This window comes from Schistocerca gregaria, chromosome 9 (assembly GCF_023897955.1).
Source record: "Schistocerca gregaria isolate iqSchGreg1 chromosome 9, iqSchGreg1.2, whole genome shotgun sequence".
NCBI lineage: Eukaryota > Metazoa > Arthropoda > Insecta > Orthoptera > Acrididae > Schistocerca > Schistocerca gregaria.
In genome coordinates, this window is record NC_064928.1 from 91,445,014 (window position 1) to 91,471,242 (window position 26,229).

Here is a 26,229-nt window from a genome sequence, read left to right on the forward strand (position 1 = left end):
ATGGGTCTTCAACAGAATTTCGAAGCTGTAGTCCTCTGAATCCCAGGAATCAGAAAGGGACAGTGAAATGGTTCAGAAAAGAGCATGCTTAAGTGACACATTTTACTGGAAAGAAAGGACACAAATGTCAATTAGATACTGACCCTAGCATTCTTTCATTTTTTGTGATATTTATGTCTCCGCAATATCCTTTCTTTCAGGAGTGCTAGTTCTGCAAGGTTCGCAGGAGAGCTTCTGTTAAGTTTGGAAGATAGGAGACGGGGTACTGGCAGAAGTAAAGCTGTGAGGACGGGGCGCGAGTCGTGTTTGGGTAGCTCAGTTGGTAGAGCACTTGCACGTGAAAGGCAAAGGTCCCGAGTTCGAGTCTCCGTCCGGCACACAGTTTTAATATGCCAGGAAGTTTCATATTATTTTTCGTTTATTTTTGAAGGATTTGGGAGCTATGGTGTTCAGTCTCACTATGAAAGCCATCTGTTTACTATTCGAGTGGGCTCATGAACTAATTGCTCAATATTAAAGGTAAATCGAAGTCACCACCAACTCTAATTCTATGAGTCATGTACATGTTTGAAATTAGACCCAAGTTTTCTTTGTACCTTTTAGCAATTGTATCATTGAATTGAGAGGTCAGTAAAACAATGCAATAATTATTCTATTCAGGTTGCCATGAATGACCTCTATCCACAATGACTCAAAGATAAACTACTTCTAACAGCAACAAACATCCCACCACCAACTGTATTTAGCATATCCTTTCTATACACCATTAAGTCCCAACACAGCTAGAACACTTTACAACTGTTATATCAAAGGTTCCTAGATCTACACACACACACACACACACACACACACACACACACACACACACACACACCTCTATGTGAAGTAATGACTGAAATGAATTTCTTTTTTTATCCTGGTATTATTATTATATACATCATTTTTCTTTTGTAATGGAATAGATTATGTACAACAATGTTCATGGAGGAATAAATGTACTGTGAAGGAGAAAGGCTGCATCTGGGTCGTACACCCTTCTAATGCAAGCAAATCTCTCTTGATCTTCACTTGTTGTTTCCCCCTTTGATTGTTGTACATACTGTATGACATGTCTTTCCCTATGGTGTTAGAGTTTCAAACATACTGCACCACTTAACATTTTCAAATTCCTTTGCTACAGTTTTAGATCCTGTAAAACTGGCTTGATTTTTCTTAGGTATTGTTCCCATTAACAGGCATAATACACAATTGCCTTTTTGGTGCTTTAACGTTACTAAGGTTTCACTGATTGTCACCTAACAGTTCCCCTGCTTTTTTTTTTTTTTCACATTCTTCTGTATTGTGGATGCATGAGCTGTAAAGCTGTCATGCAGTAATTCTTGCATTTGTCTGACCTTGTCTTTGGGATTCTGTGGATGATATTCTTGCAATAGTCCAATAGTATGTGTCCAGTCTTATAGTGTTTATGCACTAAAGCTGACACGAGGGTTAGAGGGGAGGCTATTTATCAGGATGTTGGGCCAGTACATTGGTTCCCAATCGAACATAAACACTTCATCAATAGGGGAGGCAGCTACACAACCCACTCCACAGGAAGAGGGCTGATGGCCAGCCAGGTGTCAGTTAGCGACTGGCTGGTTGGGGTGCAATAAGGTGCTCTGCTTTGCTGATACCTGCGTTCATTGCCTGGCAAGCGGCCCTGTTGGGTGCGCCACAAACATCAGCTTCAACGGCATGTGAAGGGAAACAAGATTCTTAGTGAGATAGTCAACTCCACATGAATGACTGCATCCAAGCGGGCGATGCGCGCACCAAGGAGACACGCCCCATGGAGACACGCCCCATGAAAAGACCGCTGCATTGCACATTCTGCGACCCGCTCTCCCCCAGGGCGAAAGTTCAGCGGCAGCTGGAGTGAGCCAGGAAGGTCCAATGTACTGTGACATTGTCCAAAGGGTGGACTTAGTGCAGGAAATAGGTATTGTAATGGAGACTTGAACTAATAACTGCTGCTGGCGGCTGTGTGATCTCTCCTCAACTACAGTAAACCCTGTGTCCTAGTGAAACTGCTGGGCTGAGAATGAAAGTGTTACAAAATTGACAGTTATTTATACAAGGTAGCAGTGCACGTATTATGCCAGAGTGCCACTTCTAGTCACGTACTTGGCTGTGCCACTAAAACACACTGGTGGAGTTATACCTTGCTCACGCTGTAAGAACTATTTATTACCACTGCGCTGGCAGGTTATACTGAGTGAGCCTAGCCTGTCTCTCAACAATTCATTGTCGCTGTTGTTTTGGCCGAAATGACAACGCCCGTGCTTACCAGCTACCACTGGGTACTGCAATATTCCCCGTCCTTGCATCTTCTCAAAGATTTACCCTTTAAAATTGAAGCAGCAACACACTAACCTCCTCTCCACGGGAAAGACCTGGACCCTCAGGTCTCTCCTAAGACCCGTCTGCAACAGTGTGTCACATTTACAACCCAAGGTTCTAATATGTGAATGTCCAGCAACCCAGTCCACAAAGTCTAGAATCCACTTCAAACCCTTTAACTGCTGTAGTTGAGTTAACTTGTCATGCTCCACCACTCCCAAGTAAGAACACGTTTAAATGCAGCTCCTGTGCCTTCCTGAACCGCTGTTGATGTGTTCACGCATTCTGTTCCATTGACCTCTCACTGCTGTGCATGAGTTACTTCCATTTATCTGTCAATAAAAAGGTTTTGACTGTTTAAAGTACAACATATTTACCTCTTTGTGTGCTGTCATGTTGATATCTTGAACTGTTTATAAAATGTCAAGATTGTTGCCACCACATGATTCATGATGTGCTGGGGTGGGGATGGGCACATTGCTTGCTCATTCTTTTGGATATAAAAATTAGTAACTTCAGAACAAAAATAGATATGGTTTAGATCTCAATTTTAAATAAAATTTTGCCATTCATACTCTGCAGCGTGTGAGCTAAAAACAACCATATGGAATGTTTAAGCACAGCGTTTTTACCGCTGCCAACTCTTTAAAATTTTGTGCTGTGTTTTACTTAATTTTATGCAATGCAGAAACTGATGTGTAATAAAAAGAAATTCAGTCCTTTATTGAGTAAAGGTATCGGATTGTCAGATGTGCAGAAATCAATTTTCTTCACGTAACAGTTCTTTCAAATTGGATGGTAAGTACTTCATTACAACCGGAGTGCCAGGTCTCAGCACAGATAGCAGCATTTGACAAGTAGTACAGCAATAACAAAGTGATGTTCAGCACGGAATGCAGAGAGCACATTTGTAGCAGTGAAAAAGTTAACTCATACACTGGACATGCTAGATTTCATCTTACAATATCAAGTTTCTTATGACTACCCCACTGAACAATCCACTAACTCCTCTGGAACATCATCACGTAGTGCCCTTATACTTCTCATGAAGGCTGCTGCCATTCACAGGCTGCCCCAGGACAGGAGTGAACCGGGAAGGCCTACTGCAGCGTGGCACCAAGTCAGAGGGCGGACTCGGTGCACGAAACAAGTACCATGACAGAGACTCTAACTTGCGACTGGTACTGGCGGCACGAATTCCATTCTCCTCCCCTGGCATAATCCCTGTGTCCTAGTGGAACTGCGGGCTAAAAATGAAACTGCTGCAAAGTTGTTAGTTAGCTATTTATACAAGGTAGCAACCTTATGTTAATGTTATGTTAATGTTATGTCAATGTACTCGACCACAACACTGAAACCCATTGGTGAAGTAATCCCCTTGCCCACACAAAACAATAACCGGGGATTACTGCTGCACTGGCAGGTTTCACCGAGCAAGCCTTGCCCATCTCGCAATAATTCATCAGATTTGCTGCCAGCAGTCACTGTGCTATTCCCCTTTACATTGCACCTTCTCGTTGATTGCAGAAATGCTGCTAATCCCATCTGTTTGATTGCAAGCCTACCAAAGCTTTGTGTAACTGTCATGCTAGCAGACAGTTGCTTGTATTTGTAGAGGCCTTCAGTGCTGCTCCCACTCCCAGTAGATAAATAAATAAAATGTTGTGTATTGTACTGCATACCAACCAGTCTCTGTGAATTATTGGTGTTTGTTGAGGAGGCTTTGTAATACTATTTTTGTGTTATTGGTTGACTAAAGAAGGTAAGCTTTGAGTCATTTGTAATTATTCCAGTGTGTTAAACAACATTTTTGTACAAATGCAGCTCTATGCCAAGAAAAAGCCACCTTCTGATGAAGATGAAGGTGGAGGGGGCTCCAACACAACCCATGGAGGTGGAAGCAGAAGGACCAAGAATTCATCAGCGAAACCTTGCAGGTGATTGAAATAAATCTTAAAGGTTTAATTGTAAAGATGTCTTATCTGTATATGGAAACATTCCATGTGGGGAAAAATATAAAGTGGAAGTTAATCACATCTGAGTGTTGTCCAATCATGTGCTTAAGCTTCCTAATAATCATGAAAACGTAGTAAAGTGAACAAGAAATTCTACAAGCCTGAAGAGACATGAAGTCCTGAGTCTGAAAAAGTGGTCATTATTTAGTGCACGACATCCATTGTCTTGTCTGAAAGTAAACAAGAAGTTCCAAATACTCAGTATCATAGTGTGGCTATATTTGTCTCCTGTGCTGGATTCAGTGCCAAGTGATATTTTAGTGGAGTAGAGATAATATATAACTACTTAGAAACACGATAAAAGCAAGCAAAGGTATAAAGTTAGTGAAAATTTATGAAAATTAACTTAGCTGTTTTGGAATCCCTTTGTTTGATCTAATTTATTTGACAGTGTTTCTCTATTTGTATTTCTATAGTTTTCAAAATGAATATTTCTGTTACATCTTGTAATTACCAATTACATCGGTGATTAATGACAAAATTAATTTTGTTGTGTACATTAATGAACTGACCACATTACTCTGTGCTGTTGTTCAGAAATAAAAATCGCACACCATCTTTGACTTCTGCTTCAACAAACCACTAAGCAGTCTATGTCCACAGCTTTGTTTCAGATAAAATTACCACGTCATCCCTAGTCTAAAGTGATTCAAAAATGTTCTTCCTGACTACACATTGTGTCCAGTAGCATTCTTAAAGATTAAATTACCTTCTAGCTGCAGGACTCACTCATTCCTTATACCCTCCCAAAAAATTTGGATAGAGTAAGTAACTAAGAGAAAGACACTTTCTCTAATGCTAACAAACAGTATTTTGGTTACAGAAATATTTGTAAGTCACAAAATTCCAAGAGTTATGGTCAGACTTCTTTTTATCAACTCAGGATATCTTTCAAACTGTGTCAGTTACATGGAGTTTATTAACTAATATAATATTTTTATTTTCTGAGAACCATTCAGAACTTGGCTTTAGTACATTACAGTGTGCATATTTAGGGGGACACCTTTTTTATTAATTTTTCTGATTTGTGTTACAGCTATTTTCAAAAAGGCTTCTGCAGATTTCAAAATAAGTGCAGATTTTCCCATGACGTTGCTGTGCCAGAGAAGCCTTCTCCTGAGAACGAAGAGGAGAAACACCTCTTCCAATTGGAGGTGCGCTTTCAGGAAGGTGAATAGTGGGAGATAGGACCAGGGCATAACGCATCACAACAGAATAGCCTGGCTTACATGTTCCTAGGTTATACCACATTTAGTTCTAGTATGTGGCCACATTATGAGTGTATGCGAGGTCTTACTGCAACAAGTTAACGTAGAAAAGTTAGTACCTGTTACACCAAAGTAAGCCTGTGACTGTGTGCAGAAGCTTAGAGAGGCAATAGCTTCTTCCTTCTTCCTGTTTAAATCTGAAGTTTATTTTAACTCCTATATTTTTGGTGAAAAGTTTAATGAATGCCTCGAACATTAAGGAGAAGAGGATATTGGGCCCCCTTTTTTGGTCCATCTTTCTTGTGAATTAGGAGGGCCTAGTTTTAACCATTTCCATTGAAACACCACCATCTCCAGCAGCTTTTTATTTCTTCTGGAATAATTAGGAAAGTCCTTGGTGGGTTATAAGTAATTTTAGAAGTTAATGTAAAAACTCACCAAATAGCCAGGAACCTGAAAATATAGCATCTGTTTTTGGCAAAATTCATATCTGATTTATTTATTTATTAATTTTCAAAATGGTTGAGGTACAAATATGGAAGGTTGTCATGCTATGTGTTCGAAGACAAAGCCTTAGTGTTCTCAAATTGACTTTTTAAAAAAGTAGTTAGTGAGCTTCTTGACTGAAATGTTAGTTTTTGTTAAGGCGAAGTATTTTTCAAAATGGTCATTGCTTGTTTAGTTCTTTTGGCTGTATTTAAGTGTTCAACAAATGATTCTATCTGTTGGGAAGCAGCAGAATTGTCCCACCACTGAACACAGTGCTTTCCTTATTTAAGGTGTTTCTTGACATTATTTTTCTTTTCCTACTCAATTTGATAGTTACAAAGTCTACAGAATATTGATTTCGACCTGTCATGGATGTTAATAGCCACTTGAACTGTACTTGACAGCATTTCAGAGAGGACAAGCAAGGTACTTAGCATAGAAGAAAAGCTGACAATAACTCTTATTTGCATGTTACGCAAAGTATTTCGATGTGGTAAAAATATGTTGACATGTTTTGTTTCCTGCTCACTATAGTTGCAGCATGTGGACACTACACTACAAACAGGCATTTGGCTGCGAATGTAAACAGATGTGAGTGACGACAGCAGAGTGGTTCAGGGTAACAAGCCGCACCTTCTTATTATAGGGCTGCCAGCCTACACCTGCATTCTATGTTTCTGCAAAAGCAGAACTGGCCTGTGGTCATAGGGATTGTCAGTCATTTTTGGTGTTGTGGGGATCTTAATCCAAGGTGTATACACCCTCAGACAACTGAGAAATGTGGGAAAAACCCAGCAGTTTTTTCATCCGGGAGAAAACTGGGGAAAATCTAGGATTTATTCCGACTTTGGGAATTTTTCATGGTTTCAATTTTCAGTTAAATTTTTTGTAATTTTGACTGGTAAGAAGGTATCAGATAGTTTATATAATGGTAACACAGAGATTTAGGAACCAGGTTTTAAATTGTAAGACATTTCCAGGGGCAGATGTGGACTCTGACCACAATGTATTGGTTAAGAACTATAGATTAAAACTGAAGAAACTGCAAAAAGGTGGGAATTTAAGGGGATGGGAGCTGGATAAACTGACTAAACCAGAGGTTGTACAGAGTTTCAGGGAGAGCATAAGGGAACAATTGACAGAGATGGTGGAAAGAAATACAGTAGAAGAAGAAAGGGTAGCTCTGAGGGATGAAGTAGTGAAGGCAGCAGAGGATCAAGTAGGTAAAAAGATGAGGGGTAGTAGAAATCCTTGGGTAACAGAAGAAATATTGAATTTAATTGATGAAAGGAGAAAATACAAAAATGCAGTAAATGAAGCAGGCCAAAAGGAATACAAACCTCTCAAAAATGAGATTGACAGGAAGTGCAAAATGGCTAAGCAGGGATGGCTAGAGGACAAATGTATGTAGAGGCTTATCTCACTAGGGGTAAGATAGGTACTGCCTACAGGAAAATTAGAGAGATCTTTAAGAGAACCACTTGTATGAATATCAAAAGCTCAGATGGAAACCCAGTTCTAAGTAAAGAAGGGAAAGCAGAAAGGTGGAAGGAGTATATAGAGGGTCTATACAAGGGCGATGTACTTGAGGACAATATTATGGAAATGGAAGAGGATATAGATGAAGAGGAAATAGGAGATATGATACTGTGTGAAGAGTATGACAGAGCACTGAAAGACCTGAGACAAAACAAGGCCCCGGGAGTAGACAGCATTCCATTAGAACTACTGACAGCCTTGGGAGAGCCAGTCCTGACACATCTCTACCATCTAGTGAGCAAGATGTATGAGACAGGCGAAATACCATCAGACTTCAAGAAGAATATTATAATTCCATTCCCAAAGAAAGCACGTGTTGACAGATGTGAAAATTACCGAACTATCAGTTTAATAAGCCACAGCTCCAAAATACTGACACGAATTCTTTACAGACGAATGTGCAAGCCGACCTCGGGGAAGATCAGTTTGGATTCCGTAGAAATGTTGGAACACGTGAGGCAATACTGACCGTACGACTTATCTTAGAAGAAAGATTAAGGAAAGGCAAACCTACATTTCTAACATTTGTAGACTTAGAGAAAGCTTTTGACAGTGTTGACTGGTATACTCTCTTTCAAATTCTAAAGGTGGCAGGGGTAAAATACAGGGAGTTAAAGGCTATTTACAATTTGTAGAGAAACCAGATGGCAGTTATAAGAGTCGAGGGGCATGAAAGGGAGGCAATGGTTGGGAAGGGAGTGAGACAGGGTTGTAGCCTCTCCCCAATATTATTCAATCTGTATATTGAGCAAGCAGTAAAGGAAAGAAAAGAGCAATTTGGAGTAGGAATTAAAATCCACGGAGAAGAAATAAAAACTTTGAGGTTCGCAGGTGACATTGTAATTCTGTCAGAGACAGCAAATGACTTGGAAGAGCAGTTGAACGGAATGGACACTGCTTTGAAAGGAGGATATAAGATGAACACCAACAAAAGCAAAACGAGGATAATGGAATGTAGTCGAATTAACTCAGGTGATGCTGAGGGTATTAGATTAGGAAATGAGATGCTTAAAGTAGTAAATGATTTTGCTGTTTGGGAAGCAAAGTAACTGATGATGGTTGAAGTAGAGATGATATAAAATGTAGACTGGCAATGGCAAGGAAAGCGTTTCTCAAGAAGAGAAATTTGTCAACATCGAGTATAGATGTAAGGGTCAGGAAGGCGTTTCTGAAAGTATTTGTATGGAGTGTAGCCATGTATGGAAGTGAAACGTGGACAATAAATATTTTGGACAAGAAGAGAATAGAAGCTTTTGAAATGTGGTGCTACAGAAGAATGCTGAAGATTAGATGGGTAGATCACATAACTAATGAGGAGGTATTGAATAGAATTGGGGAGAAGAGGAGTTTGTGGCACAACTTGACAAGAAGAAGGGCCTGGTTGGTAGGACATGTTCTGAGGCATCAAGGGATCATAAATTTAGCATTGGAAGGCAGCATGGAAGGTAAAAATTGTAGTGGGAGACCAAGAGATGAATACACTAAGCAGATTCAGAAGGATGTAGGTTGCAATAAGTACTGGGAGATGATGAAGCTTGCACAGGATAGAGTAGCATGGAGAGCTGCATCAAACCAGAGTCATGACTGAAGACCACAACGACAACAACAACTGACACTCTAACAAAGAATATTACTGTATCCCACTACTGCAAAATAACACTGCAGCAATAAAATGTAAACGAGAGAAAAATATCAAAATAAGACTTTAATTGCAAAGGAAATGCGCCATTTACAACAGCAAAATGCGATGCACACACAAGCATGTGCCAACAACAAAATGTGTTGAGGGCCTTTGTACGGAGTCTATGCAATACTTCATAACAATGAACTGCTTCCAATGAGTATGATGTCACAACTGCTTACATTAGGTTCATTTAAGCAGTTGCCAGTTGGCTTGTGTGCATGCACAGTTCAGCCACACAAGAGCAGTACCTTCTTCTGCTTCTCTGGCCACTTGAAGCCAGATTCTAACTGGAAATTTTTTTTCTAGTGTGCCCAAGCTGACAGAATCACGCATGCACAGAGCACTCTGGGTTGTACAGGGGAGGTGGGTAGTCTCCACATGACACATGTTTACGTTGAGTGAGTTTGCCACTTCCTCTTTGTGTACAGCTCCCCTGTCAAATGAAAACAAAACCAGTTTCTTTGGGTGGGAGCTATCAAGTGAATTAAAATACATTCACATAATTATGGAAGGCTTCAGTTTTCTGATTTTATTTCAGTTTCACGTTTTTGGTAGTCAAAGCAATAATTGCCTTGCAGAACAATGAAGTTATTTTTGTCTGTTTAGTAGACATGGTGTATACGACCCGGGAGATCTGGGAAAAACCTGGGAATTTTACCATCCAGGAGAAAACCGGGAAAAACCCGGGAATTTTTCGTTATTTTAGTTTTTGGTTAAATTTTTGGGGATTTTGACAGGTAAGAACCGATACTGTAACAAAGGATATTACTGTACCCACTACTGCAGAATAATACTGCACACATTAAAACACGAACGAGAGAAAAAAAAAAAGAAAATAAAACTTAAATTGCAAAGGAAATGCACCATGTAAGATAACACAGTGCAAGTACAAGCGTCCGCCAACAGCAAAATGCCTCAAAGGCTTTAGAAAGACAATGCAATGCAATGCTTCATAACAACAAATTGCTTCTGATGAGCGTGATGTCACAACTGTTTACATTAGATTAATTTAAGCAGTTATGAGCGGGCTCATGCACACGTGCAGTTGCGTCGCGTATGAGTAATACCTTCTCCCACTTCTGGGTACAGAAATTTGGCTGTTGGCTGTGTAAGCAGCAGTAGCAGCAAATTCGTATTCTTGAGGAAAAAAACCTTCTTTTACAAAGCACCTAGAATCCAATACATGTCGGTCTATCAATTATTCATATGATTTCGAAACGCACCCCTGCTGGTTTTTGGACATTTTTGAACACATTCTAAATTGATTTCCGAATGAATTGTAAGTTGATTTTTGAATGTGTGAATAGTGTATGTGATGTCTCTGCCAGGGGAATCCTCATTGCATCTAGACATGAACTTTTCTGCAGACAAAACGGGGCGGGGTTATACGAGCTGAGCAGAATAAAGCCAAACTGGTGAATGTCAACTGCTGCTTGTTTATGTGGTTGATTCGGTTTGCTAATGTTCAGCTTTGTTATTTACTAGTGAAATCCATAGATTCAGGCTACCAGAGTGGAAATAAATGACTAACAGGAATAACAGGTAAGAAAGATTATGTATTATCTTCTCGGTGAATCTAAGAAAATGAATTTCTGACAGAACATTTTTGGCCAGATCACTACACTAGACAGGGCCAGTTGTAGTCCCCGGCTAGCAGCCGCCTAATTTCCATTCTGGGAGTAGCGCAGAAAGTGCATTGTACGAACACATAATAACGCCTAACCGGAGAATAATCTCTGGATAACTAAACCGGTGATTGTGGCAATGTTAGTAAAGTTAACCGGTGAATGATTTTTGACAGTGGTAGGAATAGTTACAGAATTAGTGATGACAAGATTGTTAGAATGAGGAAGGAGAAGAAAGAGGGACATCACACACATTGTGGAAGAATACGATGATTCCAAATTTATTCAAAAAGTTCGTTCTACTACTTTTCGCTCTCCTGCATGAGAAACTGGAGTGTATGAATGAAATGTGAAACTATTTCCTAACATAAAGCTCTTTGATTGTAGTAGGCCAAATAGGTATTTCGTGTTGGTACTTCGTGAATTATATTGTCGTACTATAAAAATGACCATTATTGCCGAAACAGTCTCGCTCACTTGGTGTGTGTTACAATTGCTGCAATATTAGAAAGTCCTATTTTATTCTATGCAGCACACAGTTACAAAATAGACGTACTGGGATCGAGAAACCACATCAGTCTTGGGTTCTCTTCAATAGTACTAGCGGTGTAACTTTGCAAATGGATGAAAATGGTGGTGAATTTGAATGCTCTTCAGTGTTTTCAACAATGTGATGATAAAAGTAATGAAGTTGAAGTTGAAAGAAGCAGGTATGCAGGACTAAAAATTTATGAAGTGAAGTGAATAAGTAGTTGTCTGTGAAAAGGAAGTCTATGTGGCATCAACGATCAGCAGTAAAGATACATGAAATGTACTTGACTTTTTTCTATTATTTTGCATATGAGTGTAGTGAAGTTGCCAAAAATAAGTGACTATTGGTCAAAGGACCCATTTATAAATACTTCATGTGCAAGGAAGGCAGTGAGTAGAGACAGATCTACTTCATTTTGTTTATGTTGCACTTGAACGATAACACGAAATTCGTAAGACGAGGTCAGCCACAACATGATCCAACACACAAAATTAGACCTTTCTTCAGTTCTTTGTCACAAAGTGTAAGAATAATGACTTCAAACCACATGTGAAGCAAGTCATTATATTGAGAAGAAAGTGCGATTTACGTTTGATGCTACATTACATTATGTTAGTTGTATTGCATGGATTCTGCAGAGAGGGATTTTTGAGATTTCGAAAGAAGTTAAATATGTACTCTTTATTTAAGTACATTACAATAAAATGAATTGCCCCTATAAAGTATTATTGTATTACAGTGCTAATGTTACTCCTAAACTAAGCTAGAAAATTAATTTTAATTTTTTCTTTGAAGACTAGTGGTAATCCTAGCTCACTAATTTGGAAAAGTATTTATTATTCTCATTATATACATAAAGATATGTAAAGTAATCTAAAAGTCATTCCCTTTGAACTCATTATTACCAGTCATGATTTGTTGGTAGTACACTTTACCATAGTAGTCTACAGTGGCTGTGTGACACAGTCTAAAACAAGCCTCACTTTGTGTTTCCATTTGGCTGGCCAGTTAAATTGTGCAACATCCAGATATGTGGGGCAGTCAGATCTAGTACTATTTCTGTAAGTTGAGTTTCTCCAAAAAATGAGTCTGTAAGTCATCGGGAAAGGGAAATATGAAGAATAAGCTATTTTCTTCATGATTCTTTTGGGCTTGTAACAGAGTTGTAAATTTCTTTCAACAATATTTTGAGAACGTCCTTAGGTGTACCCCTTAGGAGTTTCTTTCTGTTTGAATTCCAACCAAACTGTGGACTGGACATGCTGTATGCTGCCCGAGCATTTGTTTCATGGTGCCATCAGAGAATAAATCAGTCTCACAGAAAGTTACAATGAAGTAAAATGGTATGCTAAACCACAAGTAATGCTATAAGTAAGGTACATGTCAAAAGACAATAACTTTCATCAAAAAATGTCTTAATAGGCATTTATGAGAGGAGAGAACGCTGAAATGTTTTCCTGTGTACCATATGGAAACTAGTTGCAAGATTCTGGACTAAAGTCTCTGTTCATATTCATTTAATTATCTATATTGGTTCTAATTATGTACCACTTTACTCTGTATTTCATCTTTTATTATACTGTCTAAGAAATTCATTGCTTGCACCACAGTGCTATTAAAATACATCATGCCAGAATGATTTTCACTCTGCGGTGGTGTGTGCACTGATGTGAAACTTCTTGGCAGATTAAAAATGTGTGCCGGCCTGGAACTCGAGCCAGATACTTTTGCCTTTCAAAGACAAGTGCACTACTGAGCTGAGCTGCCCAAGAATGACTCGTGACCCTGTACTCACAGCTTTACTTCCACCAGTACCTGATCAGCTGCCACTGGAAGAAGTAAAGCTGTGAGTATCAGATGTGAGTCATGCTCAGGTAGCTCAGTTGGTAGAGCACCTGCTCACAAAAGTAAAAAATCCTGGGTTCGAGTCTATGTCTGTCTCTCAATTTTAATCTGTTAGGAAGTTTCATACGAGATGGCATATTCATACAGTGGGCCAACCCTAGATTCTTTCATTTAGCACGGTAGACCTTTTAATTTCCTTGAAGGTATCAATATAATCTGAAGACTATATTTTCAGCTCTTAAAAGTTTTGCATAAATCACGATGGAAAACACATCAGTGCTCTCTCCTAGTTCGTAGATAAGTGCCCTTTTTTTCCAGTTGGGTGTAGTGTTTAGGTTCATCTTAAATTTCTGCGAGACTGTAGTATTCTTTGCTGGCACCTGAAAACAGTGGCTAGGGCAGCATGCCCTATGTACAGATTGATTGGAATCCAACCAGTGAGTAACACATGGAGGAACACTACTGGAGAACTTCTTGAAATGTCGTATACAAAAAAAGACAGCTCAACTGCAAACACAAAAAGTTGTAAACCATTAATTTTTCTGAGAAAGCATTACAATGTTGTCCCTTGTTTTTTAAATCATGTATCTATTGTCAGTTACACAAATTGCTTATAAGTTGCTAATATAATAGATACAGTTAACATTAAAATGAAAGATAATGGCAGAGTACAGGGTGAAACTCGGACATTACAAGGTTGTAGTATGCACTTTCAGCTCAGTCACAGTGTATAGCTTGTTTCCAGGTGGAATCTTTCATTATGCAATGGAACATATGCTGTTGAAAAACTTATTGGGTGGATGAAAACTGTATAGCAGACTGGGACTTCTGGGGCTAGTGTCAGGGTCTGGCACACAGTTTTAATCTGTCAGAAGGTTTAATATTAGAGCTTAGTTACACATAAGGAATTACTAGGGGGTAATGTGGAGGCCCTGGAGAGGTTTTAACTGAGAAATGGTAGGTGAGAAATGTGTCACATTATCTGAAGGTTTCTTTCAGGATCTCGGTACCCTCTGGAGCCCGCCCTCGTGTGTCTCAGCACGACATCGACACGCTTTCCATTGACTGCTTCTCTCCGGCTGAGTGGCAAACTGTGTGAGTTGTCCAAGGAACTTGCGCAGTTCCAGGCTCCCTACATCTACAGTCTGGCCCAGGTGCTGGTCGATCAGAGCAGTGATATGATAGAGATGCTAGCAGGTTTGTAACAGATCACTACAACCAAAAATATCTTACAACAAATTTTTGCTTATGTAATTCTATTTCTAGTGTAATAACTGTTTTATAATCCTGACCGGTTTCCAATCTGTTCATTTTCTTGTGTGTATATAGTTTAGCATTTTTACAATGTTTCCATAGCGGCATCCATAAATAATTTCTGGTCAAGTTTTATTTGCTCAACAGTCTGAACTTTACGAAAATACTAGCCTCTTCCCCACATCTTCACCCATGTGTGTGTTGGATACATCTCCTCCTACGCATCTTTGTCCACTTCCTCCTCTCCTCTCTCTCTCTCTCTCTCTCTCTCTCTCTCTCTCTCTCTCTCTCTCTCTCTCTCTCTCTCTCTCTCTCTCCATCTCCTGTTCCCCCCTCTTTGTCCATTTCCACGATCCCCTCTCCATGACCATATCTTGCTCCCCCTCCCTCTGACCTCATATTCCTCTTCCTCTCTCTTTCGATCTCTGCCTCTTCCTTTTCCTCATGCTTCCCAGTATGCCTGTAAACATTCCACCTTCGTGTTGCATCTCTCCCTCCTCCCCCTTCTCTGTCCATTTCCTTTTCTCTTCACTCAGTTCATCCCCTCCTGTATTAATCTCAGTTATGCTCATCAGCACATGTAGCCCGTGCAGTGCAGCTCAATGTAGCAGGCCACTACTATTCCCACAGTATGCCTGTCACATAGGGCGGGCTAGGTATCAGTGCCTTGAAAATCATTTATTTTCCTCTGATGTACTGGCTACTGTGCAAAGCAGGTTAATAAAGTTGGCTGGCACTATTCCAACATAACATGTCTGTCATTCAGGGCAGCCTGCATGTTGGACCTCGGAAAACTGTTTCTGGTCCCCAGGCATGTAGGCTGCCCTGCCAAGCATGCTGATTTAGGAGGCCGATAGTGTTCCAACACGTCTCTGATGTGCAGGGCAGCCTATGAGCCGGGGGTGAGGGGGGGGGGGTGGACAAGATTTTGCCTATCTCTCTGCTCCTATTCGAACTAGGAGGCCGTAAACCCTGCAGTGCTCGTACTTGTGGAGTCTGCTGTTTCCGTGCCAAATTTGGTTGAAATCGGTCCAGGGGTTTGGGAGGATATCCTGGGCAAGACCTGCACAATATTTGTATGAGGCACCTGCTAATCTTACTCAGGTGCAACTTGGGAGAGAGACCATAGCGGCTTGCCAATTTATATGTTGCTTTGCTAAGAAATTGCAAAAGCCAGGAGGTGGAACTGTAGTGTCATCACAGGGGATGCTGACGTTCGGAGCTCCCCTGCCAGAGAAGCATGCTGTGGACTGTACGTGTGCGGACTAGGAAAGCCCATCCGCAAGCTGTGAATCCCAGTATAAGTGCACAAGCATGCTGTCAGTATCCAGGCTGTGGGTACAGAGTCTAGCTCATATCTTAGCATGTGCTGTGGATGTAGACATCTTCAGTGATGACATTGCAGTCCCACTTTCTGGTGCCTGTACTTTCATAGCAAATCAGTGTATAAATACGTAAACCATTACAATTCCCCTCCCTACATCTACATCTGCATCTATACTCTGCAAACAACTGTAAATTGCACGGAAGAGGGTATGTCCCATTGTATCAGTTATTAGATTTCTTCCCATTGCATTCATGTATTCAGCTCAGGAAGAGTGAGTGTTTAAATACCTCGTGTGTGTTGCAGTTAATCTGATCTTGTTATCACAGTTCCTGCTTGAGCAATAGTATATTCCCAGAATCATCATTTAAAGCTGGTTCTTGAAACTTTGTAAATAGGCTTTCTCATGGTAGTTTACATCTATATTCAAGAGTCTGCCAGTGCAGTTTCTTCAGCATCTCTATGACCTCTCTCATGAGTCAGACAAACCTGTGCCCATTCATGCCGCTTTTCTGTGTATTTTCCGGTAGTCCTGTATTTTGTTATGGGTTCCGCACACTTGAGCAGTATTCTAGAATGGCTCGAATGAGTGATTTTTAAGCAATCTTCTATGAAGACTAAGTGCATTTCCCCAGTATTTTACCAATAAATTGAAGTCTACCACCCACTCTACCCATGACTGTGCCTATGTGATCATTCCATTTTGTATCCCTACAAAGTGTTACACCTAGGCATTTGTAGGAGTTGGTCAATTCCAACTGTAACTCATTGATATTAGGTTGGTGCATAAGTTTGTATCGTTTTTCCGTGTTTTTAGTAAGCACGATAGCCGTACGAAACACGGACTTTATTCATTAGTAATAATTCTCCATCACTATTTACAACAGTCTGCCATTACTATGATTGTAGTAATAAACACATGATTCTGAAATGAAGAACTCCTCAAGCCATGCTCGGAGTGCATTTTCATCCAGAAAGGAAATTACTTGAAGGATGTTCAGTAGAGAGTGGAAAAAGTGAAGATCTGAGGGCGCAGTTTACTTGAATGTGGGCAAGCATTACCATGGAATAGCACTGATTCATAGATTTTTTTCTGGTTATTGTTCTTGGATTGCATCTGCAAAAAGTCTCAACTGTTGACAATAAATTTCAGGTGTGATGGTTATGCGTCAGGGAAGTAATTCATCACCTTCTGCAGTTATTTTGTCTTTCAGTAGGTTGTTTCAGGGTTGTGCAGTCCGACTGGCCGATAAAAATCTTGGAATAGTTATTTAAAGAAGTTATTAATAAATAATATAATTGTACAGTTTACTCAATGGAAATCCTTTATGGTATACTTTAGGTATATGAGAATGGATGAATCTGTTATTTATATCAGATGTTTGCTGTGAATTCACTTGTAGAGTCTTGTCCTTGTTTCTCGTTTTATTTTTAATCTGTTTTATGTTGCTTGATTCATAAGTTGATTGTGCTATTGTTACTGTTTTATGCATACAGGCCTGAAGATAGTGCATTGAAGCACTGAAACTGGTTGCAACAAAATAAATAAGTCGTAAGGACGGCTTTAGGCATTTCATTCTCTCACGAAAGTAATTCGTAGTACAGCACACCATTGCTGTTCCAACAGATACATAACATTATCTTTTATAGATGCACGCAGGTCTTCTCATGTGGAGGCACTGCTTGTCGACGAGCCGTGTTAGCGTAAGGGTTTCGGCTGAACCATTCCATTTTTTCCCTTACAATAGCATAAAGACACCATTTCTCGTTACTGGTAACAGTGGAGGATAGTAAGGGTCGGTGCAGTTCATGAGCCAATTGATGACGAGCAAGCAGAGGTGCATTTATGACCACTCACTTATTTTTGTCATTTTTCTTTAGAACATGTGGCACCCGTATACCGTATTTTTGAACCTTCACTATTGCACAAAATGCCGTATGATGATGGCATGATCGCAGCTCATCACATTTGCCAGTTCTCAAGTACACCGACATGAATCATTGTAGAATAATGTGTTTAAATGATCTTCATCAGACTCCGAAGGTCTTCCCGAATGTGGTGAGTCACTAATGTTAAAACACTTCTCCCTAAAACAAGCAAACCATTTTCTTGCTGTGCTCTATCCAATAGCATTATCCCCATACTGGGTGAAAATATTTCTGGCTACCTCCACTCTTGTCACCCCTTGTTTGGACTCGAAGAGAAGAATACGTCAGGAATGTTTTGATTTCTCCACTTTTTTTGGCACTCCATTTTGTAGTATTCACACTCCCCTCACTATCTCGAAATGTGTAGTGTGTGCGCATGCGCTTGCAATTCTATATTTCTGAACACTTAAAGCAGTCAATCTTTGCACCACTGTGATATCATAAAGCTTCTTTCAGACTGTTTCGCTGTAGATAACTGCAGAATCTACAAAAAATCTCTGGTTCTTAGGCTTCTATTAATATTGTCGGCAATGTCATTAATATAAACTGGAACAGCAAGGGTCCCAATGCACTTTCTTGGGGCACACCTGAAGTTGCTTCTACATCTGATGAAGCCTCTCCATCCAAGATAATATGCTACAACCTGCCTACCAAAAAATGTCTACACAAGTTACAAATTTTGCTTGATACACCGTGAATGTACTTTTGGAAGTAAACATAGATGTAGTACAGAGTCAAACACTTACAAGAAATAAAGAAATACTGCATCTACCTGACTGCCTTTATCCAAAGCTTCCAGTATGTCGTGTGAGGAGGGTGCAAGTTGTATTTCACAATATCGTTGCTCTGGGAAGCCATGCTGGTTGGCATGGAGAAGTTCATTGTGTTTGAGATAACTCTCCAGTTGCACCTGAATATACCTCATAGAAATATTGTTCACTTTCAGCAGCACCATATGATGCAATGTCCGGGAATATTTTGAGCAGAAATGACCTTGAGAAAGCCTTAAACATCACAGATATCGATTTGTTTGTGTATTGTGTGTGCCATTAATCATTTTTATTATTAAAATCGATGTCGAGAGAAATAACGCAACAAGTGCTGTACTCTTAATGTAGAGAATTGAGATCAGAATCTTACTCCGAGGTCCTGATATAAATAAATTTTCTTTTATTTACTCAACAATTGAAGAAGGGAAGGTTTTCTCTCGTATTCGTTGAAAGACTCTTGGGGGGAAAAGTGTGGCGCAAGTGTGATCAGGTATTGCATGCACATAAGTGCATCCTCTCATGTGGCAACCTCCATTAGTGAATTGCTTTAAAAAAATAAATAAATAAAAAAAAACACTTTCCTATGGTTCACCTATTTGTTGTGGATCTCAGTCCCTGTAGCTTTTTAATATTTCTCTGGCCTAAAAACAACTTCAAATGGTGTGGCATTGCTATTTTGAATAATATCCATAAGAGTGTAACTAAGGAACTGCTATGGAACTGGAAACAATGCTTCCATATCTCTGTATTACTGCCAGCAGGAACTGCAGAGGGCCTTTAAAGAAGTAAGTCAAGCATTATTATTGCTGGCCAGCTAACTTTTATTGAATGCTGCACTACAGTTCAAAGTGACACAGATAAATGATACAATTCTTCACATTTCCTTAGTCACGGAGCCATTTGAGTACTGCTGTGTAAATGTGCTCATCATTAGAAAATTTCTTCTTCCTCCCACCCCTCTCCCCACCATATAGACGTCCTTACAGCTTTCTGACAAGATGAACAACACATATTGCAAGATCTCGAACAGCATTTCCCACTTCTGTGTGGTGTTGGTGAAATTTTTGGCACTGTTTCACTATGGCTGGACACGACATTGCATTTGATCCATAGACCACCAGAGTTTCATGATGAATCTGAGTGGTGTTTAGACGTTTATCCCACAAGAATCACACTGTCCTGCATACATCAACTTCGGAATATGTTTCCAGTTTCCGCACCATTTCAATTGCACACTGTGATGCATCACCAGCTCTGTGTCTTCAGAAAACCTGTAACATGTACTCTCTTCTGACAGTGTGCCACTCTTGTTGCTCAATGATCTTAGTGTGGGACGACATGTGTAACTTACTTTCTGAAGTTCGTGTTTATTTTCAAGCGGACAACCTTGATGTGTAAAAAGGATACAGCTTGTGATTACTAAAAAAAAAAAAAAAAAAAAAAAAAAAAAAAAAAAAAAAAAAACCTTACTTCTGTTCTAACACACCTTGTAACTGACACTCTTAACACAGACAGCTGTTGGTCACTTGATTCTAAACAGTGTGTAGCAGTGGCACCTATAGTAGAATTCGTAATTACTACCCCTCCGTACCTGGGAAAGGTAAGTTCACCCCTCTTATGTGGCTGCTGGTATTGAAAAATACTGTGCTATGTGAAGTGATAAGAATATAACTTCTTTGACATATTCAAAAATTGCAGCTAGGTTGCAACTTAAATTCTGAACATTGTCCATTGATCCAGTCCTCACGAACTACTGAGGCTGAACAGTGAGTGTTTTTAGGCTCAATGAAAACTTTGTCTTTCCTGCTGAGCTTTGATGTACAATGTGATCAAAAGTATCTGGACACCTGGCAAAAGATGACTTACAAGTTTGTGTCGCCCTCCATAGGAAATTCCAGAATTCAATATGGTGTTGGCCCACCATTAGCCTTGACAACAGCCTCCACTGTCGCAGTCATATGTTCAGTCAGGTGCTGGAAGGTTTCTTGGGGAATGGCAGCCCATTCTTCATGGAGTGCTGCACTGAGGAGAGGTATCGATGTCGGTCGGTGAGGCGTGTCACGGCATTTCAAAACATCCCAAAGATGTTCTATAGGATTCAGGTCAAGGCTTTGTGCAAGTCAGCCCATTACAGGGATGTTATTGTCATGTAACCACTCCACCACAGGCTATGAACAGATGCTCAATTGTGTTGAAAGATGCAGTCACCATCCCCGAATTGCTCTTCTACAGTGGGAAGCAAGAAGGTGCTTAAACCATCGATGTAGACCTGTGCTGTGATAGTACCACACAAAACAAGGGGGTACAAGCCCCTTCATGAAAAACACGGCCGCACCATAACACCACCGTCTCCGAATTTTACTGTTGGCACTACACATGCTGGCAGGTGATGTTCATTTGGCATTCACCATATTCGCAGCCTGCCTTCAGATTGCCACAGTGTGTACCGTCACTCCACACAATGTTTTTCCACATCATCCAATGTTTATACCGCTTACACCAAACAAGGTGTCGTTTGACGTTCACCAGAATGATGTGTGGTTTATGAGCAGCCGCTCAACCATGAAATCAAAGTTTTCTCACCTCCTGCCTAACTGTGTTAGTACTTGCAGTGGGTCCTGATGCAGTTTTAAATTCCTGTGTGATGGTCTCGATAGATGTCTGCCTATTACACATTACGACATCCTTCAACTGTCGGCGGTCTCTGTCAGTCAACAGTCGAGATCGGCCTGTATGCTTTTGTGCTGTACATGTCATTTCCACTTCAATATCACATCAGAAATAGTGGACCCAGAGATGTTTGTAAGTGTGGAATTCTTGCATACAGACATATGACACAAGTGACTCCCAACCACCTGAGCATGTTCAAAGTCCACAAGTTCCGCAGAGTGCCCCATTCTGCTCTCTCACGATATCTAATGACTACTGAGGTCACTGATATGGAGTACCTGGCTGTAGGTGGCAGCACAGTGTACCTAATATGAAAAATGTATATTTTGGGGGATGTCTGAATACATTTGATCACATAGTATAGGAAAAAGGAATGGACTAGATGTGGACACAAGAACCTGAACCTTGTGTGTTATTTACATAAGAAATATAGTAAGGTTCTTAGTTTTGCGTGAGGTATTTATTTTAAAAGCAGACTAAAATTCTGTGCTTCCTTAAAAATTTGAAAAAGGAAGTGTTGTACTAATCACGCTTTTCTTCAGAAATATGAAGTCAAGGGAGGATGGCTGTCAGTATAATGAAAGAGGATACTGTCTATCAATCGGTGAAACTGCAGTAACAGGTATAAGGCTGGCTGAAAAATATTGAGGCACAATATTACAGAGAGACAGAATAGTCATTACTTACCTGTAGAAGCTGAAATATCAATTACTGCTGACAGAGATAGTAGAAACAACTTGCCAGTGCTTTTGTTTATGTTCCTTTTTCTTCTTCTTCTTCTCTCCTCTTCTTCTTTAATGTTTGGCATGGGAGATCACGTGTTCTATATATTCTTCCATTAGCCATTTCTGTTTGACATTTGTGGTCCATTCTCTTTTTCTTGGACCCATCTCTGCCTAGTGTTTGTTGATATCATCCTCCCATCTCTCTCTGTAGCTTCCTTGGCCCCTAATGCCCTCACACTTCCTGAGAATGCTATTTGTGGTGGTCGCTCCCTTTCCATCGTAATTAGTTGTCTCGCCTATATCAGTCTTCTTTTCTTCATCTTTCAGCCAATATTAGCTTATGTGTATAGCTCTGCCAGTTCCTGGATTTTTGATACTCTTCAGCCCTGTGGCTGGAAGTCCCTCCTGGGGCCAAATATTTTCCGTAATATATTTTTCTTTAAGACTAGCATTTTTTAAAAAATTTTTCTGTAATGTAAATGGTGCAGACCCATATGGAGCTACCAGGAGAGTTACACTCTAGTGTAGTTTGATTTTACAGTTTCTCAAAGCTGCTGTACAACACAGCAAAAAATGCTGTATTTGCCACTGTGCTCCAAGCCCCAGCCTCAGTTTCCATCCCGTTTGCTTGCTAAATATACTGTGTGTGTTCTTTTAAAAATGAATTTATCAGTTGTCAGTGGGTACCATCCTTGTATACTCATTCATGACAGTGTATTTTTTTTTCTTGTTCATTTGTAACACTGCTTTCCATGCAATATTTCTGTAAGAACTTACCGCAAGCTGCAACTCTTCCTTATCTGTCATTTATGAGATAGTCATCATCTGCTTATGCTAGCCTGTTTATTTCATTATTACCCAGTCTTATTTGAGCTGAGCTTGATTTTTTGTGTTCTCTCTATCTTTTCTAAAATTGAAATAAAAAGTAAACAAGCTAAAGAGAATACAAGTGAAGCTGTAGTTGAGAATTGATTGAGACAGGAATGTAGCATATTCCAGTAGTTATTCAACCTCTACATTGAGAAAGCAGTAAAGGAAACCAAGGAGAAATTTGGAAAGGAAATTAAAGTTCAGGACGAATAAATAAAATCTTATAGGTTAGCCAGTGACATTGTAGTTTTGTCAGAGACAGCAAATGACTTGGAAGAACAGTTATAGGTAGTGTCTCGAAAAGAGATTTAAGGTGAGCATAACAAAAAAGTAAAACAGAGGTGATGAAATGTAGTCAAATTAAATCGGGCAGCACTGAAGGAATTAGATTACTAAATGACGCATTACACTTAATAGATGAGTTCTATGTGGCCTGTAAAATAACAGGTGATGATCAAAGTAAGGATAAGCAGACGAGCCATAACAAGAAAAGCATCTCTGAAAAGAGGAATTTGTTAACATTTAATATCAATTTAAGTATCTGGATGTCTTTTTCTGTGTTTAAAGGTATTTGTCTGAGGTGGAGGCTTATATGGAAGTGAAATGTGGGTGATAAGTAGTTCAGACGAGAAGAAAATGGAAGCTTTTGAATTGTGGTGCTATCCAAGAATGCTGAAGATTAGATCTGTTGGTTGCATGACTTACGAGGAGGTACTGAATCAAATTGGGGGAAAAGAAATTATTGACACAACTTGACTAAAAGAAGGCATTAGTCTGATTAAACACTAAGTTTCTTGATGTTATGAGCTATTAATATAGTATGTATAAATCCTCCTAAAATTGTTCCTTTCTGTTGTAAATGAATATGTTTAATTTCCTGGGAAACTTGCGATTTTTGCAGGAAGTTACGAATTCTTCTTAGACCCATTGCAGCCCTTGTTTCCAAAACAGGAAACATTTGATACAGGGATGAACCCCAGTGAGCAAGGAATGTCAGTAAATGAAAATGGTCTGATTAATGGGGATGGATATCAGAAAACAGATCGTCAGAACAGAGACCTTGCAGCCAGATTGAGGTGAGAGAATTTGCATTCCTTCATTATAAAGTTTGGTGTTTGAAAACTGTATTTAGGTGGAGTAATTGTTAATAATTCTGTCACTTCTCTTGACTTTTTGAGTGTTCTGCAGTGTTCTCGTACACCATTCAAGAGGTTGATTGTGCCCAAATACTAACTGCAAAGTGTGTAGTGTGCAATTTCAGAAAAATGCTTATTATATTGTGTTCTTAAGTGGGAATCTGCATGTGTTGGTGCCTGAACATGCAGTTGTGTAAGTTTGCTGCTTTCACTAATGCAATGATTCTGTTGGTGGAAAGTTCTGCATATTGTTGACAAATGCTCTTAAACATGTACACATTGTGTGCCAAATGGTGACTGCTTTAACAAAACTTGGTATGTTTTCTGCTTTGGTCACTTTTTTCCACAATGTTAGTTTGGCATAATGCATTTGGCATCATGCTGCCATCTTCATATGCCCGTATGTTATTTTTGCAGTAATTTTTGTAATAAACTTCCCTTTCAAGTATGCTATTTCTGCTGAATGTGCCAGTTAAGTGCTGAAATGTCACATCTGCTCAGCAAACTTTAATATAATTTAACACTTTTTAAGAAGCACCCAGGTCTCATTTGGACACTTGCAGTGCCGGCTCAGTGAGACTCGGGTACTTTCTCAAAAGTGTCAGTTTATAACAATATTATGAAAGGGAAAGTTGCCACTCACCGTATAGAAGAGATGCCGAGTTGCAGATAGGCACAACAAAAAGACTGTCACAAATGTTTTTTGTTGCAACTCATTATCTCCGCCATATGATGAGTGGCAAGTTTCCTTTTCGTAATATCATTACATTGCATCCTTAATTTTCCATTGTTTGTCAGTTTAGATCATTCTATGATTTGTATAGTTGCTACAATATGGGAGAAAATTAGAATTCATTTATTGTGGGAGTAAGTAACATGAAACAACAAATGACATCTCAATTACAAAGATGTTTATAATAGAGTGGGTGGGAATTGGTTTAATATTATTAAGTCTTAAAGACTGTGCCATGGATACAGATATTAACAGGAATATACATTTCTTGTGGCAGATGTTATGTGAACTGCTTTACACCGTTTTGAAACAGGTACAAATATTTTGCTATTTATGGAATAACAAGTTCCCCTTTACGGTCGTTCCCTGGCATAACTGAACATGGGTTATCTTATGAGTTTGTATAAAGAATTTCAACAATAATGTGGAAAGGATAGATTGCTACTTATCACTCAGAAGCCATTGAGTCGCAAACAGGCACAATGAAACAGAATGGTCGAAGTATTGAGCTTTCAGACTAAAACTTTTGTCTGAAGTAGGGAACTCACACACATTCAAACATGCACATATCACACGCACCACCTAGAACTGGAGCTACTGAATCACATTCTCTGGCAGGCTGTGCACTACCTCTCATTGTGCCCTGAAATGAGAAATATCCTCCCACCTTTCCTCACCACTACATCCACAGTGGCATCCTTGTCCATCCCTACTCCATCCTTGCTCTTGACCTCTTGCCTCATGGTTAATATATGTGCAGCAGTCGCAGTCCTGCCATAGACATCTCCTACCCAATGAAAGGCAGGGACTCCTGTGAAAGCAGCTATGTGATCTGCCATCTTAGCTGCAACCACTGTGTGGCATTCTAGGCGCTACAGTCTGGAACCGCACGACCGCTATGGTCGCAGGTTCGAATCCTGCCTCGGGCATGGATGTGTGTGATGTCCTTAGGTTAGTTAGGTTTAAGTAGTTCTAAGTTCTAGGGGACTGATGACCTTAGAAGTTATGTTCCATAGTGCTCAGAGCCATTTGAACCATTTTTGTGGCATTCTACATGAGCATGACAACTAATGAGCTGTTTGCATGAACAGCCCCCACCAATCTGTGGGCTAGCAGTAGCCAGACCACCCAGTTGCCAAGCATGCTGCCCAACATGATGTGCTTCACTTTGATTGGTTCACAGCCTATGCCATCTGAATCCTTCTCACCAATACCAGTTTCATGAATTGTGCCCTGTGAGAACGCTCCTTACCACATACTCTTTGTTCTCATAACCACTCTCGCCTCAACCTTCACTAGTCACTGTCCTCTATCTGCTTATTTCTCTGCTTATGACTCCTATCATACCAGTTCACCCATGTAGTCCATTCCCATTGTCTACTACACTCCTCTCACCTTCCCTCCCTCTCCACCAAGCGAGGTGGCTTAGTGGTTAGCACACTGGACTTGCCTTCAGGACTACAGTGGTTCAAACCCCTGTCTGGCCATCCTGATTTACATTT

The 26,229-nt window shown here is 39.9% G+C and overlaps 1 protein-coding gene across 1 annotated transcript in view; it reads left to right on the top strand.

The window, feature by feature from the left end:
• The window catches only part of LOC126292307 (putative ATP-dependent RNA helicase DHX57), a 181,856-nt gene that overhangs the window by 29,923 nt on the left and 125,704 nt on the right, over positions 1-26,229 (top strand). The window contains exons 5-8 of the mRNA XM_049986239.1: positions 4,204-4,316; positions 5,431-5,564; positions 14,316-14,513; positions 23,760-23,934. Of these exons, the coding sequence (XP_049842196.1) occupies positions 4,204-4,316; positions 5,431-5,564; positions 14,316-14,513; positions 23,760-23,934 (620 nt within the window). The remainder of the gene's footprint in view (positions 1-4,203; positions 4,317-5,430; positions 5,565-14,315; positions 14,514-23,759; positions 23,935-26,229) is intronic.